Source organism: Thamnophis elegans, chromosome 8, assembly GCF_009769535.1.
Source record: "Thamnophis elegans isolate rThaEle1 chromosome 8, rThaEle1.pri, whole genome shotgun sequence".
Taxonomy (NCBI): Eukaryota; Metazoa; Chordata; class Lepidosauria; order Squamata; family Colubridae; genus Thamnophis; species Thamnophis elegans.
Window position 1 is genome coordinate 41,127,294 of NC_045548.1, and position 17,677 is coordinate 41,144,970.

General features: G+C 39.1%; 1 protein-coding gene across 1 annotated transcript in view; it reads right to left on the bottom strand.

Annotated features, from left to right (window-relative positions):
* The window catches only part of NSMAF (neutral sphingomyelinase activation associated factor), a 47,928-nt gene extending 31,110 nt beyond the window's left edge, over nt 1–16,818 (bottom strand). The window contains exons 1-12 of the mRNA XM_032223370.1: nt 16,674–16,818; nt 12,062–12,151; nt 11,894–11,972; nt 11,739–11,803; nt 11,600–11,636; nt 5,527–5,577; nt 5,017–5,088; nt 4,582–4,629; nt 4,428–4,480; nt 3,694–3,823; nt 2,329–2,400; nt 1,715–1,823 (exon numbers count right to left, since the gene is read on the bottom strand). Of these exons, the coding sequence (XP_032079261.1) occupies nt 1,715–1,823; nt 2,329–2,400; nt 3,694–3,823; nt 4,428–4,480; nt 4,582–4,629; nt 5,017–5,088; nt 5,527–5,577; nt 11,600–11,636; nt 11,739–11,803; nt 11,894–11,972; nt 12,062–12,151; nt 16,674–16,726 (859 nt within the window). The 5' untranslated portion in view covers nt 16,727–16,818. The remainder of the gene's footprint in view (nt 1–1,714; nt 1,824–2,328; nt 2,401–3,693; nt 3,824–4,427; nt 4,481–4,581; nt 4,630–5,016; nt 5,089–5,526; nt 5,578–11,599; nt 11,637–11,738; nt 11,804–11,893; nt 11,973–12,061; nt 12,152–16,673) is intronic.
* Between the last annotated feature and the right edge of the window lie 859 nt (nt 16,819–17,677).

A 17,677-nucleotide genomic window follows, 5' to 3' on the forward strand; every position in this document is an offset into this window, starting at 1 on the left:
AGTTACAACGACACTGAATAGTGATTTATGACCAGTCCTTGCACTTACTATTGTCATATCATCCCTGCAGTCATTTGATCAAAGTTTGGGAGTTTAGGAATTAGCATGCATTTATTAAGGCTGCAGCATCCTGGAGTCATGTGATTGCCTGTTGCGATTTTCCAACAAGCAAAGGCAGCTGTATTTATTAACAAACATGTGATTTATTTAACAGTCATGTTGATTCACTGACCCCAGCAAAAAGACTTGTAAAGTCAGGCATAATTCACTTAATTACTGCTTTGCTTAGCAATGTAAGTTTTGGTCACAATTGTTATCTTAAGTTGAGGACTACATCAGGGGTAGGTTGCTGCCGGTGTTACTGCCAGTTGCTTTGCAGGCGCTTTGTGCACACACTGCTTGCTTCGCTTGCGCCCGCCGTGTTGCTTACGCATAGACAGTTGCCTGTAAATTGTTCTGTGCATGTGCAATGGCATGGGCAACTGGGGAACCGGTTCGGGGCGTGGCCAGTTGCCATCTCTACCAGTTCGGTGACCCAGTCCCAAACCCACCTCTGAACTATATATATCACATGCAGCTACATAAGGCAGCTGTGTAACTGCAGGGAAAAACTCGCTGTTTAAGATAGTTGCACATTATGAACCTCCTTTTCTATATTACTTCTGAAGCATTGTACTTGTCTCATGTTTGTACTAATGTTTGTACATGCTCTTTTGCTAATGTTGGGATTCCAAATTCATTTAAATTCACTTTTTACTAGTTTTTAAAGTCTTAAAGCAGTATTTTTTCTAAGAAAAACAAATAAAAAACAGGCATGAAAATCCAGCAGAAAAAATTATTATTATAGTTACTATTATAGTTACATAATAAGAGTCATGGTGGCGCCCAGGTTAGAATGCAGTATTGAAGGCTAACTCTGTTCACTGGCAGGAGTTCAATTCCTTCAATCCTGACCGAATCAGGTTTGACTCAGCCATTCATCCTTCCGGTAGAGGTCAGTAAAATGAGGACCCAGATTTTGGGGGGAAATATGCTGAATCAGTTTGCTTAGAGAGGGCTGTAAAGCACTGTGAAACAATATATGTTTAAGTGCTAAGTACTGGGTTTATGTCTGTGATGACTATGACAAAAACAAGTAACTTCTGTTACTTGACGTTTCAAGTAAATTGGGTAGTTAATGCATTCCATAATTCTATCTGCCACCTAATCTAAATATCATTGGCTAAGAGTGTTTTTTTTTCAAGTATTGGGGGAAAAGCCATAGGTAATGGAAGCCTTAATCAAAATTATACCTAATCTTTGTTATTTGCACCAAATTGCATATTATCCTACCTTATATTAACAGTGCACTTCTGATTATACAGACAATGATATTATCAAATGATAACATATGGAAGATACAGAATTCTCTTTGACCGATTCTCACCTTTCAATGGCTTTCTTCTGCTAATCATACACAAATTTAAAGATGGTACTAAGAATCTGCTGCTAAGTATCTTCACAAAATAATAGAGTTCCTATTCTATGCAATTCTTCCAATATAAAAGCTACATCTATTCAAAAATCTGAAGTAAGTCAGAGTCTCTCTCCCTCCCTCCCTCCCTCCCTCCCTCCCTCCCTCTCTCTCTCTCTCTCTCTCTCTCTCTCTCTCACACACACACACACACACACACACACACACACACAAACACTTTATTAGAATTGTTGTTGAAACCTAAATATGTTGACACGTAGAAATAGACATTATCTCGGTCCTCAGTGTTGTAGAATTTCAAATAGATGTCTGAACATAAATCATTCTCGGTGCAAAACACTTCCAGACCCTTGAAAATTAAAAAAATAAAATAAAATTACATGTAATAAAGTTAACAAAATTACTGAATTAACCAGGATCCACATAACAGATGTTAAGCACAGATATCCAATTCTTATTGTTTTCACAATAACAAAAGGGATGTCTACATTATTTTTATAGAATAAAAAGTCATTGCACTTTATTTTTATTAGGGCAAGAACTTTGTATTGTTTAAATTATTGCCTCACTACCAAAATACTTCCAAGATCAAAGCAATAGTTTTCCACAAAGAAATACATTAAAGAAACCTATGATTATATCATATATTTATCTGTTAAATGATTTTCTATAAACTAATTGCATAGAAATTCAATCAAACAGTAATTTTGTATCAGTTGTGTGAAATAGGCTCCACCAAATCCAGAAAGATTTCCTACTGTTTAATACTTGTTGCCTCAGGAATTAAAATAGCTAAATTTAAACTCATGAAGCACATCTATTATACCAAGGATCAGAAGCAAGTATTATCTTACCAAAGGCGATAGGCTATGTCTTCTTTTATAGATGCGTCTGACACTACGCAGTGTCACTTGTACCACAGGTTTCTATAAGGAAAGGAGTCAAAAGATGACATGTTTCTTTCAGTTTTGGTCACATGTTCTATATAGAAGATGCATTTTCTTCTCTAGCATTTTATCAACAGTGAGTCTCGATGTTACAGCCAAGAAAAGACCATTTTGGAAAATTGTTGGGATTTTTTTTCAATTATCTTAATTTAAAGAGGCAATTTCTGAGATTGTTCAGTAAGATGTATGTGTTCTGGAAATAGGCACTATTTGTTATCTGGGGAAGCTAATTAAAAATTAAGCCAACTTCGTCTGGATGTTAAGACAGATTCACATTATAGAAACTTTGTGTAATATAATTAAACCTACACAAGTGAGCAAAAGATACCATGGCTTCCCACAAGGAAATACATGAATGTACTTTCTAGTTGGTTATATCACAGCAAGAACACTTTGGCTTTCTTAATTAATTGAAATAGTATGGAACCTTGGCAACAATAGAAATGTTTAACTTAACTACAGCAGAAAAGCCAGATCAAAGCCAAAGCACCCTAATTCTTGTGTTCCTCAGAATCATCAGTATATAACAGAATAGCCATTAAGACCATTTTCAATTTATTAATTCATACCAACTACATGGCATCATTTGAGCCATAATAAAGTGATACACAATAAGTCTGTCCTCTTTATTGCTACTTTGATATAATAGTTGGATGAGTCCAGTGCCATAAGCCACCAATTAGGAAAAAGCAATAGCACTTAGATTTATATACCACTTCACAGTGCTTTACAGCCCTCTCTAAGTGGTTTGCAGAGTTAACATATTGTCCCTAGAAATCTGGGTCTTCATTTTACCCACTTCGGAAGGATGGAAGTCTGAGTCAACCTTGAGCCTGATGAGATTCAATCTGCCAAACTGCTGGCAGCCGGTGATCAGCAGAAGTAGCCTGCAGTTCTGCACTCTAACCACTGCGTCACCGCGGCTCTTATGACAAGACTAGTTTTCCACCAATAGGGTAGTGTACTAACTGACCAGTACTTGTGTATGTGCTTTAATATTGTTAATATTGTTATCCTTAATTATAACATGGATATTTTTAAAAAACAGACTTAAGCTGAAATTAGATTTCCTCAGCCTGGATAAATATAGCACTTATAGAAAATGACAGGATTGTTTGATTTGCATTAAAAACAGAGCTCATTGGAGATTGAACTGTATGATTTGATTCGAGGGCCAAATAAAGAACACATTGTATAAACTTAAGAGAACATTTTGCTAGTACTCTTATCAAGGTTTTAATAGCAGCAGATTAGAAAATGCAAGTTACTCACAGGATAGCCATTGAGAGGCTGGAAATACAGGTTTGCATCGGTGATGCATACATGTCCTGGATTAGTTACCAATGGAGTGATCATTTCTGCTTTACATTCCATATGCAGCGTTTCAGAAACATTCTGAAATCTGTTTAAATAATGAAGAAATGCTCAGTGTGAATTCCTATTATTCCTTATCAAAACATCCCAGAGTTTTCTATCACATCTTTACACATATTTTAGAGTATAATATTTACTACTTTATGTATTTTTAACAACCAGTGTGAAATCTATTTTATAGTAATTATTATATTGTAAAAACACAAAAAAAATTTGGTTAGTATGTTAGAAGGTATAGTCCACCTAAAAACTGAACACATTTTCAAAACATTTCAAGAGAGCTAAGATCAAATAACAAAATCTTTGCCAAAGAGAATGTGGTGAAAGCAAGATTCCCTCCCCCCACTTTCTATCTCAACACAGAAGAATAAAATGTGAATCAACGAAGATCTCCAAGCATATTTTAGACTTTATCTTTAGTTTGTCACAGAAATAAGCAATTCAAAAATTCAGAATTCAGCAGAATAAGATAAACATATATAAAACATTGCAAATTGGTATTAGCCAACACATAGATTCCTATTGCTGATCTACTCTTTGCTTTTTATATTTTCCTAAGCATGTTAATTTTTTTTAAAAAAACTAAGAGTCAAAAGATGAGATGTTTCCTGAATCAACATAGAGAAACATACCTGTTCTTATCAAATGATGTTCTGGCCAAACGTGACTGTAGAATAGCAGTTATCTGATTTAAAATAATAGCAATAATCAGCTTTAAATGTTCAATGCAAATAGGATTGTCACATTAATCCCACCATTAATACTGCATCTCTAGTACATATTTACCATAGCAGCCTGGTCCCCTAGTTTGTCCAAGTGTGATGCTCTGTATAACTGTTAAAAAACAGAAGCAATAAAATGAAATTTAGAAGCTTTCCCAGCTATAAGGGACTTGAAGTCCACAGATACTTGTATCTGTTATAATGGATATAATGCAAAATTGGTAATTCTGGTAGAAGTCTCACTTGCACTTCTCTTAGAATTACAAATTTTGCATTATATCCATTTTTATCTACAGACTTGCATCACAACAGACATATAATTATAAATCCTAAATCTGGAGGATAGCCTAAAGATTGATTAGCCACATTTAATCCATGCAAAAGAAAAATAATTAGCCATTTGTTAATTGTTTCAAATATTTGACTAGATGAAGAGAGTTTACTCTGTTTCATTAGCTAAATCACATGCTAAAGGCAGCAATAAAACAACTACTCATACTTGGTGAAGTGTTTGTATGACATCTTCGACTTTTCCAGCAACATCCAGTTCAAATACATATTTAGTTTGACCCTGACAAAAAGGGAAAATTAAATTAAAATTAAAATTATATTACAACCCACTGTAGTTAAACCACATAAAACCTCTTCAAACTAGGAAAGGATCTAGTTTAGCATCTGTATTCCATGCAAACAAATTCTAGACTTAATCCCTGTTATTTCTCATACTCTAATCTAGCTGCTGTATTATATTTCCAGTTTCTTATTGTTCTTTTTATTATTTTGGACGTTTGGAAATTCAAACATTGTTTGTATATTTATCCTAAAAAGTTTTATTTAACAGTTCATATATTAAAAGGCACTGTAATACTTTTAAATTACAAATAAGATTATGTTTAAACACTAACATACACAGTTCTTTTTTAAAAAAATGATATTTTTTTCAGAAACAAAGCATATAATTATATAACATTCAATTTTTTTTTCTTTGAATGGAAAAGTATATACTCACTCTTTCGGTTTTAAAGGGTGCGATGATATTTTGTTCTTTAGTGAGAAAAGCCTTCATAAAAGAATAACTTGTTTAGTATTTGCTTTTTGTAATATGTTATAGCTATTAAATATTATCAGAAATGCAGGGAAGCTTATAAAGCATGAAAAAATGGAGAGCAACTGTTCTGAAAGTTTCTTCTCAGATAATATTCCTAGCCTTTTCTCTTCATTTTAAATGAAAATTACATTTTAATTTTAAAATAGTTTTTACAAAATCCCAATCCAAATTGTGGGCTAATATTTCGTTGTGACCCTAGTTTAACTTTGCCTTTGTTTAAAAGTTAAAAGTTTTCCAATAGTTAATGACATTGTCAAGTCCCAGTGACTTTATGGACAAACATCCTCCATTTCGTTGTTTCTCTATTGCAGTGTTTCTCAACCTCAGCAACTCTAAAAGGAGTGGACTTCAACTCCCAGAATTACCCAGCCAGCTGTTTTCCATGCATACTGGCAAATCATAGTTATTGTTCTTTTGGGGACATTCAAATGATATTCCTGATCCTTTTCTTTTTCTTCTCCATTGCCTTCCCCTTTTTTCATTTTCCCCAATCTTTCCAAGCAGTTATTTTTTCTAGTCCATCATCTGCAGAGTTTTTGCTTATTAATCATTGCCTCACTACTTTTTTTTAAATTTCAGGACTAATTGACTGGCTCTTTTAGCCCATGATACTCTTAATAACCCTAATCAAAGCTGCAATTAAAAGCCATTCATCAATGTTCAACTTTCTCAGCCATACATTACCACTAGGAAGTGCACTGCTTTAATTATTCTGATCTTGACTGAAGAGAATATTTGATATTCTGATATTCTGATCTTTGTTGCCATACAACAAAGAGAACCATGTTGGCACATCTGGGAAAACCCGAATCTGAAAGTTCCCAGTTTTCCCCACCCAGTTGAAAGTTATACAATAATACAATAGCAGAGTTGGAAGGACCTTGGAGATCTTCTAGTCCAACACCCTGCCTAGGCAGGAAACCCTATACCATTTCAGACAAATGGCTATCCAACATCTTCTTAAAGACTTCCAGTGTTGGGGCGTTCACAACTTCTGGAGGCAAGCTGTTCCACTGATTAATTGTTCTAACTGTCAGGAAATTTCTTGTCAGTTCTAAGTTGTTTCTCTCCTTGATTAGTTTACACCCATTGCTTCTTGTTCTACCCTCAGGTGCCTTGGAGAATAGTTTGACTCCCACTTCTTTGTGGCAACCCCTGAGATATTGGAACACTGCTATCATGTCTCCCCTAGTTCTTCTTTTCATTAAACTAGACATACCCAGTTCCTGCAACCGTTCTCCATATGCTTTAGTCTCCAGTCCCCTAATAGTCTTTGTTGCTCTTCTCTGCATTCTTTCTAGAGTCTCCACATCTTTTCTACATTGTGGCGACCAAATTGAATGCAGTATTCCAAGTGTGGTCTTACCAAGGCATTATAAAGTGGTATTAACACTTCACGTGATCTTGAATCTATCCCTCTGTTAAACCTGCTGCGGTTTGCTGCTGCCATCCGCCACTGTCTTGGGCATGCCTCTTCGGGCGATGTTGCTCTCCGGCTGCCCTCGCCCTCCGGCTGCCCTCGCCCTCGCCCTCCAGCCGCCCTCGCCCTCAGTGCCGCCATCTTGGGAGGAGCTGGAACGCCTGAGATCAAGCGACCGTCTCCTTCCGCCACCACCACTCCTGGTTCCTGGCGCGGCTCCTCCCTTCCTCTTCTTCTCCTCCGTTTCGATCTTTGGATAACGCTGACGCGAGGGATTTTTCTGCTCGCCATTCTGGCTGTTGCAGCGGCCATGGAGATCTTTGGCCACGCCGATAGCCTTGCATTTCATTCTGTGATACACAACCTTTGCAGAAGGAGAGGACGGGGGACGAGGAGGACGTGGACAGGGAGCCTGCCCCCCCAACTGGCATCAACCCCCTCAGCCACTTCAGACTTTCAGACTTCTTCTATTCTTCTGGACTCCGCAGTGGAGAAGAGTGAGAGCGAGAAACCCTCCACTCTCAAACTGTTACCAATTCCACCCATTTCAAATTTGCGCTAACCGCCTTTGTGAGTTAAGAACTGCGTTTACCTTGTTTGCTGAGTGTATGTATGTATGAATGTGTGAGAGAATGTTCCCACCTTTTAAATTGATTAATTTTTATACTATTATCTTGTATTTTAATGATTATTGTGGGGTGTTTATGAGGAGAGTGTCTGTTTGTTGTGTATGATAGGACCAGGTGTGCGACCTGGTGCCCCCTCCACTGAGTGCAGACGTAGAAGTGGATGGGGGGCCAGATTCACCCCCCCGTCCTGGAATCAATGATGAGCGTGGCCTGTCGGGAAGAATGGGGGCCATGGGAGGGGGGGTGGGGGTCTACAGGGATGGGGGAGGGTCGGAGCATTTCAGTTACAACCAGGAGGGGCAGATATGATGTGAGATGTAGGGCTGGCCATTATCGGGGAAGAAGGATTCGCTACATCACAGCGATTCCTTGTTCCGGCTCTACTGGCTCAATTCAAGGGCCTGGTGGCAGAGGAGATCAAGGCCCTGGTCTCAGGTTGCTGCTGCTAAATGCCAGGTCTGTAGTAAATAAAGCTCTCCTCGTCTGGGACTTAATAATAGATGGGGAAGCAGACCGGGCATGTATAACTGAAACCTGGCTGGGCCAAGAGGAAGGAGTCCCCATCTCAGAAATGTGCCCAGATGGGTACACCAACCGCGACACCAGAAAGGGGTGGGGGAGTGGCAGTTATTATCTGAAGGTCGTTAGCTCCTCGCAGGATCCCTGCCCCAGAGATTGTGGGATGTGAGTCTCCTCCTGAAGTTGGACCTAGGGATTCAATTGGGCTTGTTTCTGACGTATCTACCTCCCAGCTGCGTCACAACAGCCCTGCCTGCGTTCCTAAAGGCAGTAGCCGGGTTGGCGGTGGAGTTCCCCAGACTGATGGTACTGGGGGACTTTAACCTTCCATCCCTAGGTGAACACTCTGACGGGGCGCAGGAGTTTGAGTTTGTCACCCCTGAGGAAGTGGACAAGGCCATGGGAGCGATGAGTGCCTCCACCTGTTTATTGGACCCGTGCCCCTCCTAGCTGGTTTCGACCAGGAGGGAGGTAACACGAGGCTGGCTCCAGATGATTACGAACGCATCTTTACAGGAGGGGTCTTTCCCGCAACCATTAAAGGAAGCGGTGGTAAAGCCCCTTCTTAAGAAGCCTTCTCTGGACCCAGCTATTCTTAAGAACTATCGTCCTGTCTCCAACCTTCATTTTTTGGGAAAGGTTGTTGAGAAGGTGGTGGCGCTTCAATTCCAACGAACCTTGAGTGAAGCAGATTATCTAGACTCCTTTCAGTCTGGTTTCAGGCCTGGGTACAGCACAGAAACTGCTTTGGTCGCACTGACCGATGACCTCTGGTGGGCCAGGGATAGAGGACATTCCTCTATCCTGGTGCTTCTTCACCTCTCACCGGCCTTTGATACAATCGACCATGATATCCTTCTGCGATGGTTGGAAGAGGTGGGAGTGAGAGGCACCGTTTTACGGTGGTTCTCCTCTTACCTCTCTGACAGGTCGCAGTCAGTGTTGGTCGGGGGACAAAGGTCGACCCCTAGGCCCCTTAAATGTGGTGTGCCGCAGGGCTCGGTCTTGTCCCCCCTCCTATTTAACATCTACATGAAGCCGCTGGGCAAGATCATTCGACAGCACGGGGTTAAGTACCATCAGTATGCTGATGATACACAATTGTATCTCTCTGCCCCGTGCCAGCTCAGTGTAGCGGTGGACGTGATGTGCCGATGCCTGGAAGCTTTTAGGATCTGGATGGGGGTAAACAAACTCATACTCAATCCCAACAAGACTGAGTGGCTGTGGATGTTGCCCCCAAAGGACAATCCAGACAGTCCATCCTTGATCCTGGGGGGTGAAAACTTACAACCCTCAGAGAGGGCCTGCAATTTGGTGGTCCTCCTGGATTCATAGCTGATACTGGAACACCACTTGTCGGCTGTGACCAGGGGGGCCTTTGCCAAGGTTCGCCTAGTGCATCAATTGAGGCCCTACTTGGATTGGGAGGCACTCCAAACAGTCACTCACGCCCTAGTCACCTCAAGGCTGGATTACTGCAACACGCTCTATATGAGGCTACCCTTGAAAAGTGTTCGGAGACTGCAACTAGTCCAGAATGCAGCCGCGCGAGCGATATTGGGTGTACCTAGGTACACCCATGTTATACCTATCCTCCGCGAGCTGCGCTGGTTACCTATTGGTCTCCGGACGCAATTCAAGGTGTTGGTCATTACCTTTAAAGCCCTACATGGCTTAGGGCCAGCATACCTGCGAGACCGCCTACTGCCACATTCCTCCCAACGGCCGGTAAGATCCCACATGGTGGGCCTCCTTCATATGCCATCAGCCAGACAATATCGGCTGGCGGCTCCCCGGAGGAGAGCCTTCTCTGTGGCTGCTCCAACCCTTTGGGCCTTCAGAAAAGCTGTTAAAACCTGGCTATTTCGACAGGCCTGGGACTGTTGACCTCATTGTAGAGGTCCAGCCCCAATCAAAACGAATGTGTGTGTGTTGTTTTTAACTTGTTTCATTTTTTTTTTTTTACTATTTCTTTTTTTCCTCGTTGTAAGCCGCCTGGAGTCCTCCGGGATTGGGCGGCCTATAAATTGTATAAAATAAATAAATAAATAAATAAATAAATAAATAAATAAATAAATAAATAAATAAATAAATAAATAAATAAATAAATAAATAAATGTAGCCTAGAACTGTGTTGGCTTTTTTGGCAGCTGCTGCACACTGCTGGCTCATATTTAAATGGTTGTTCACTAGGGCTCCAAGATTCCTCTCATAGTTACTACTATTGAGTAAGGTACCACCTATACTGTACCTGTGCATTTCATTTTTCTTGCCTAAATGTAGAACCTTACTCTTTTCACCATTGAATTTCATTTCATTAGATAGTGCCCAATGTTCAAGTTGTCAAGATTCTTCTGTATCTTGAGCCTATCTTCTGGAGTGTTGGCTATTCCTGCCAGTTTGGTGTCATCTGCAATTTTGATGAGTTCCCCATTTATTCCCTCATCCAAATCATTGATGAAGATGTTGAAGACTACTGGGCCTAAAACAGAGCCTTGGAGTACTCAAGATCTTGCCCCCATACCTTGCCCCCTTGCCTCATGATCTTATCTGATCTTCCTGTTATTTCTTCTTCAACATTATTTTTACTTCTTACATGCCAAGCATACTGTTTATCTCTTCCTTAGTGAAGAAAATAAAAATATCTTCTTCCCCATTGCCTATGAACTTATTAAGCATGCAGACTGATGTTATCTCTTATCCATTTTATATCCATTTTACATTAGCTATCAGATCTCATCTTTTTTTTTCTTAATACCACTTGTTATTTTTCTCTGATTCTGCTTTGAAGAAAAAACAAAAATTTGCTTGTGCAAAAATTTATGCTAAAAATGTTTTGCCGCCCTAAGCGAATGAGTCTGGGGCACAGGTTTTTCTGACAGGTTTGTGTGAATCCACAGTTTTGACACAAACCAGTTTTGTTCAGTCTGTGTTCAACCAGGAGTGCTTATCTTATGAGTATCATGATTAATGTTCCACTATAGCACTGTTGTACAAATGGCAGAGCTGAAGTCACCTATTGTTATGCTACATACCCTCATTGACCTTCCTTATGTATTATTACGCTTATTATTTGACAAATCTCTTGTATCCCTAATGTTTATACAGCAACAATAGAAATCTGATTTATTTCTGCAGTGTTAACCAATATATCATCATTAAGCATTGCTCCCGGAGTAATTTTTCCACTGTCACTTACAGTATGAATTACGATGGAAGTTTCAAAACTGTCTTGGAAAAAAACAAATTTGATAACAAATGGAGTTTGGTCTGAATTTGAAGCCTTTTCATAGATCATGGTAAAACTCTGAAAAATCATTCAAAGTCAAATTATTTGCATTTTAATTTAAAAATGACATTAAAAAAACTGTATATAAGGACTTTTATATTATTTGTTACTTACTTGACTAGATAAAATAGCAATCTGCCCAGAAGTACCACTAAAACACAGATTTGGAGGAAAAGAAAATAATATTATCATACTATTCAGTTGTGTTGATATAAAACAAATATTTATTTAACACATCTTTAAAAGCATTTACCTCATGAAGGAATATTTCCCACTATCATCTGGTGCTTCAATTTTAATACAATCTCTCAAAGGAATCTATGTGAATTCACAGAAAAAAGAAAATTTCATTTGAGTTTGATGTTAAAACCAACCAAAAGTTTTGATATTATTTAGTTATCTACTTACTTTAATAATGGGGTGGCTTATTTCATCAGGCTCGAATATCACTGATTTTGAGCAGATTTTAAATGATCCTTTAATTTTCCTAAGCATTAAAAGATATTAGAAAGTTATTGCAGAATTTTGCTACAGCACAATATTAGTGTTTACCCTTTTATGAAGAGTGTGTAATACCTTATTCCCTTGCCATCTTTCTTTAAAATGTAATTAGCTGTATGTTGTTCAAAATAGTATTCTTCCAGATTAAGGAGTAATAAGGAAAACCTAGAAGTAAATAATAAAAAACAAAATATGTGTTAAGGAAACTCTGTGCTTTGCTACTAATACACATTACAGATGGTCCTCGATTTATGAGCAGTCACTTAGCAACCATTCAAAGATGTGATGGATGTACCTCAGGGCTACTTATGGCCCAGATTCAGCAACTGCCCTTCTGGGAGTCACATGACTAAATTTCAGCACTTGATGACCAGGCCACTTTTACAGCAGAATCCCACAATCATGTGATCACATTTTATAACAGTTATGCCAACTGAAAGCTGGCATTTTCTTCTGATTTGTGGTAAAACTTCACCATAACAAACAACTGGTTCACTTAATAGCTATGGCATTTGCTTAATTACTGCAGCAGCACTTTACAACTGTGGCATTTGCTTAAAAACCACAAAAAAAGGTAATAGTTTTACAATTGTCATGACTTACAGGCTAGATGTGTTCTAAGAAGGCAGCTTCTGGCTAAAAGTTAAAAGTAGTTTGGCAATGGAAATAATTAGACATGGAAGTGAAAGTCATCCACTTCACTGATGTGTTTAAGAAACCACATGTTGGAAGTGCTTTAGTTTCAGCTCAGAAAGCAAATCTGATTACTAAGGTTACTTGACACACACAGCACAATATTTTGTAAATAATCCAGGAGAAACAAATTTTGAATGATCTTTTTTATGTATGGTATATATTTATTGTGTTTTATCAATAGGAATAAAATACAAAACAGAAAAACAAGACAGAAAAATATACATCCAACAGTAATAACCCAAAAATATATTTAATGTTTGAATTGTTTAATGTTTGTATAATCATAACAAATTTTACTTGCATCTTTTCCCCCAAAAGAAGTGCTTTTTTCTTATCCACTGGGAAAAAACAGCAACATTAGGAAAAAACTGCAACATTGATTTTAACTTCTATATAGATGCATAAACTTTAAAAGTATCTCTTTAAGGAAAAAAAATGTAACTTCAATAAGCAATAACGTAGCAGTCTTTTAAAAATTTCCAGTTAATTACTGATTCAGCCTAAATGATAATTGAGAATTTTTATTTCTTCTAGTAGTTTAGTCTTCAAGGAGTATTGATCTCTATTCTACTGTCCTGCTCTGTTCTTATGTAATGAATAATGGAAACAAGTCTTCATTCTGTTTGAAGGATGCTATTTGTATGAATAGCTAAGAAAGGATTTCATAGATGATTTCATATAGTGAATATATTTTCAATACCACATAGTAATCAGTACGTACTTTTTAAAAATAAAATATGTTGACATGTCATCTCATCACAAGGCATGCTAGAACCTGAATGTCATGTGGTACAGGACACTTTCCCCAGCTTCTTTCTTTTTACTCAGTCTCCATGGAAGAGATAAAATAGCAAGAACCAACGTTTTTGAATATGTGTGTGGTGTTTAATTTTAAGGATGATCTGGGTAATAGGGCTTGGGATACAACACCAGTTAAACTTGAAATATTAAATTGTTGGTGCTCAGCTTTAATGGTACAGCAACAATCATCATACTGCCTAACACCATTATTTTTCCAAGACGTTTGATATTAATTTGCTAATCTACTCAATCTTCCCTTTTTAAATATTGATGAGTAAATTGTCATAAAAGAAAACCCAAATTTCAAAAATCTGCAAAAATATCACACAACAGATATTGTTTTGTAATGGATATAGCAACACTCTTCCAAAGAGGGTTGGTGAATTAACAGATTAATACTAAGATTTCATGCCTAGAGCCTAACCTTCAAACAATATGTATGAATGATTAACATATTTAAAAAACTGTCAATTAAAAGTGTTACTTATATTTAGTGACTGGAATATCCACAATTATCTGAAGAGTATCTGAAAATGTCCCATCAGAGAGTAATAAGGAAAGAACATTGCAAAGAGTCTGTTTTTTCCCAGTTATAGGCCTGATGACATAGAGCTAAGTGTTTGCATCTAGCCACTGTTGGGAGGTAAAAATCTCCATGATACTTCTGCTAGCCATGGCGCACATCAAACACCTTCCCCATCTATTCCACAGGCAAAGACTCCCATGACACATATATAAAATCACTTAAACTTTTTCATTCTCTGTAGGATGAAATCAACAAAGCAGTCTCCTCAGGAAGCTAGCTGACACCAGCAATCAGGAAGCAAGATCTTTTAAAAGTATCGAAATCTTCTAATTACAATACTTCTCACCTACACCAGTTCCCCAATCCCAGACCCCCATAAAATTTCACACCTAGAAAAGTTCAACACATCTTGTAGAGCAAGAGATGACTTTCCTCACCAGACTTTGCAGATCCTCCAGGCAAAAACAGCTCAATTAACACATGTACACACATCACAAAGCCCATTATTGCTATAAATATTACTATTCTCAGCATTCTGATTTTGTGGCCACTTTGAGAGCTGAATCATAGTTTTTGATTTGCTGTCAATTAAATTCTATTTTCACTTCAAACAGGTGCCCTGTGCATGGCTGTAGAACGAATCAAAATTTTCTTCTAACAGCATGACAACAAAAATGGTGGCCATGCATACAGTGACACCATGATGAAAATCCAGCTCTTTTGTACTTGTGTCCCTAACTCGGATGCTAATACATTAGTTTTGGCATTTGTACTATGATTTTGAGATACATTTTCTCACTTGCACACCTTCCAATCTCTCTCTCCTATGCATGCCCAAGCTGATTGTTGACTGCATGTCAGACAGATTAGCTTTAAGATCTATCATGGTGCTCTGTTGTCACATGATTTTGTGATTTTGTGTGTGTGTTTCCAGCAAAAAACACCCATTCAAATGAATGTGGTTCAGTTAATGACCATGGCATTCATTTAACCACCACTGTGGAAAAGGCCAGAAAATTACTTCCTGTCACTGGGTGCCTTGACTTATGACTGTAATTTGGGGCTCAATTGAGATAGTAAGTTGAGAACTAACTGTAGGTAATGTTCACTGCTTAAGGAAGGATGTTAACATAAATATTTTGCACAGGATTTAACTTTAGCTTCCTTATTTTTAATATTGGAGAATGGTGATGAATTGTGTAGTTTTAGGGTGAAAATAAGGTACATTTTTACATTACCTTTCACAGGTGTTAGAGAAAGCAGATTTAAAGTAGTTTGATTCATTTTGTTTTCTCATAAATCTTACTAATTTCTATTTGGGTCCGGCATGTTTTTGTCTCTACTTCCATTTTCTAAAAAGGTATTAAAAAGAATTTTGCCTTTTCTGCATTAATGCAGAACAGTAAGAGCAAAACAGAAGTAGTGACAAAAGAAAAATGACAATTGTTCCCAAGAGGAATATGATGTAATGTGGACCCTCTTAAAATTAAATCATACATTTATGCCTCTTGTAAACTTATTTTAACTCCAACTAAATCTTCATGGATTTATATTTTTGTGAAATTTTACCAATTTCAAGAATTTAGATCAATATGAACTGTGTTTAGCCAAATTATCAATTTATTAGAAAGCATTCAGAATTTACAATATGTGGTTAATTTTTTGTTTTTTCCTAGCCTCTGGCCCCAAATTCCTGTTTGGAAGAGTTTATACTGAGCGTATAGAAATGGACTCCAGTTAATGATGAGAAAAACATACTACATAAAACAATCCATAACATTGTTCATTATTCCAAAATCAGCTCTAGGATAAAACTGAAGGAGATTGATACATAGAAACTAAAGTTGCGGAGTTATACTCTTTTCTATTCATTGGTTCAACTGCACTACCACAAACAGGAATGAAGACATACACCGTTTAGCTTAGTGCTATGCCTTCAGAACAACCCAACAAATTGCTTTGATAAAACCGAAATTTGTTTAATTAAAGGTGCGTGTCGTACGCAATGCAATATTAATCTTGTTGGCTACACCAAAGCAGTAGAAAACGTGAAGCATATCTTTACGGTTTTACCCGGAGGGAAACAGGATTGCTAAGGGGGGATATTGAACTAATGTTCAATCTCTCGTGAAATTAATCGTAAATCGCCCCAATCGCCGTGTTTTAGAATTAAGAGGCTTTGTAGCTTTAAGGGGACGGACAATATGCGTATACACCGCAGTGTCCCAAGACAATAGTCCCCGCGCCACTTCCGTATTGCAAGATTATGACTCTCAATGGGGCGCACCGGGTCAGCACAAGTAATGCGCTGATGATATGCTAGTTTTAAGCAAAAGCAACAACAACAAACACACATACACGCCCCCTCCCCCCCATCGTCCCCGGTTGTCTCGCTTCTTTGCACCCAATGAACAAGAAAGCAAAGTCGGATATTGCTGGGGACGGGTTCCCCTCCCTGCTTCTCCTGCCGCTTGAGAGCAGCTGGAATACTTTGGGTTTTCTCTGGATAGCAGCGCTTTTCTCCAGCAGAGAGACGCTACCGCGGGCAGAGGGGCGGCGTTCAGAGCGGCCCAACTCCTGAGCCTTTGCTCCTTCGTTGGCATTGCCGCAGCCTTCCCTTCGCAGGAGCTGGGCGCTCGGCTCTACCCAGAGCGTTTCACCCACCTCTCTTTGGAGTAGAGGTCCAGCTCCCGCCGTCTCTTCCGAATGAAGGCCATGGAGCTGACCCGACCCTGCTTCCGCAGCGCCTCTGTTTTGCACCAGGAACTTGCCGAGAGGCAGAGACTTCATTCGCCGCTAGGGGCCCAGCAGTAGGCAGCTCTCGCCGGCCATTTATACGGCCGCAGGAGCGTCGGTTCTGGTTTCCCCGGCTGGTTGGGATCGCTTTGCGGTGGCCAGATCTACTTTTTCCCGCTCGCGTTTCCGGGCCAGCTTTCGCTTCGGCAAACTTGCCTTGTGGCAGGCATGTGCTCTTGTCTCCCGAAAGGCTAGGAAATCGGGAATTTCCTGCCTATTATGGCCCCCTGCTTTTGGCGGCTTCTCCCTGCCCTCTTCCCTTGTGAACTCGGGCACTCACAGTAGATTTTCTGGGGTGGGAAGAAGGTGCAAACTCAAGAGCCACCTCGGTTCAGTGTGACTACGCACCCGAGTGGAGTATAATAATACTTTATGTTGTAGTTGATGACATCCCCACTCCCCCAAACAGGCTTGAATTACAACTCTCAGTATTCCTGGAAGTTGTCATCCGATACATCTGGAGGAAAACCGTCTTGACAAAGGCAAAACTCAGGAAAGGGCAAAAAGAAAAATCGTTGCTGTTCTTTTCCTGCCTTTTCTTCCCCTCCCACCTGCTCTTCTTGAACTGGTGCCAGAGCAGCTGGAATTGAGCCATGGGCATCTTTGCACACATTTGAAAGAATATATGCAAATGAGGTATAGTGGTTAAACATTAAATCTGGGGGTGAGAAGACCCAGGTCGACTCCACTATTAGCCATAAGAGGTGAGTTTGTGGTTGAGCTGGAAGAAAAACAGGATATAAAACTGAGGTGGGAGGGGGAATGATAGTAGTTCTTCCTGTTGGCTCTATATATCAGGTATTTGCAGCCCAAGGAGATTTTTAATTCATTGTTTGATCTGTGCAGACTGCTGTTGAAAGAAATGTCGTTCT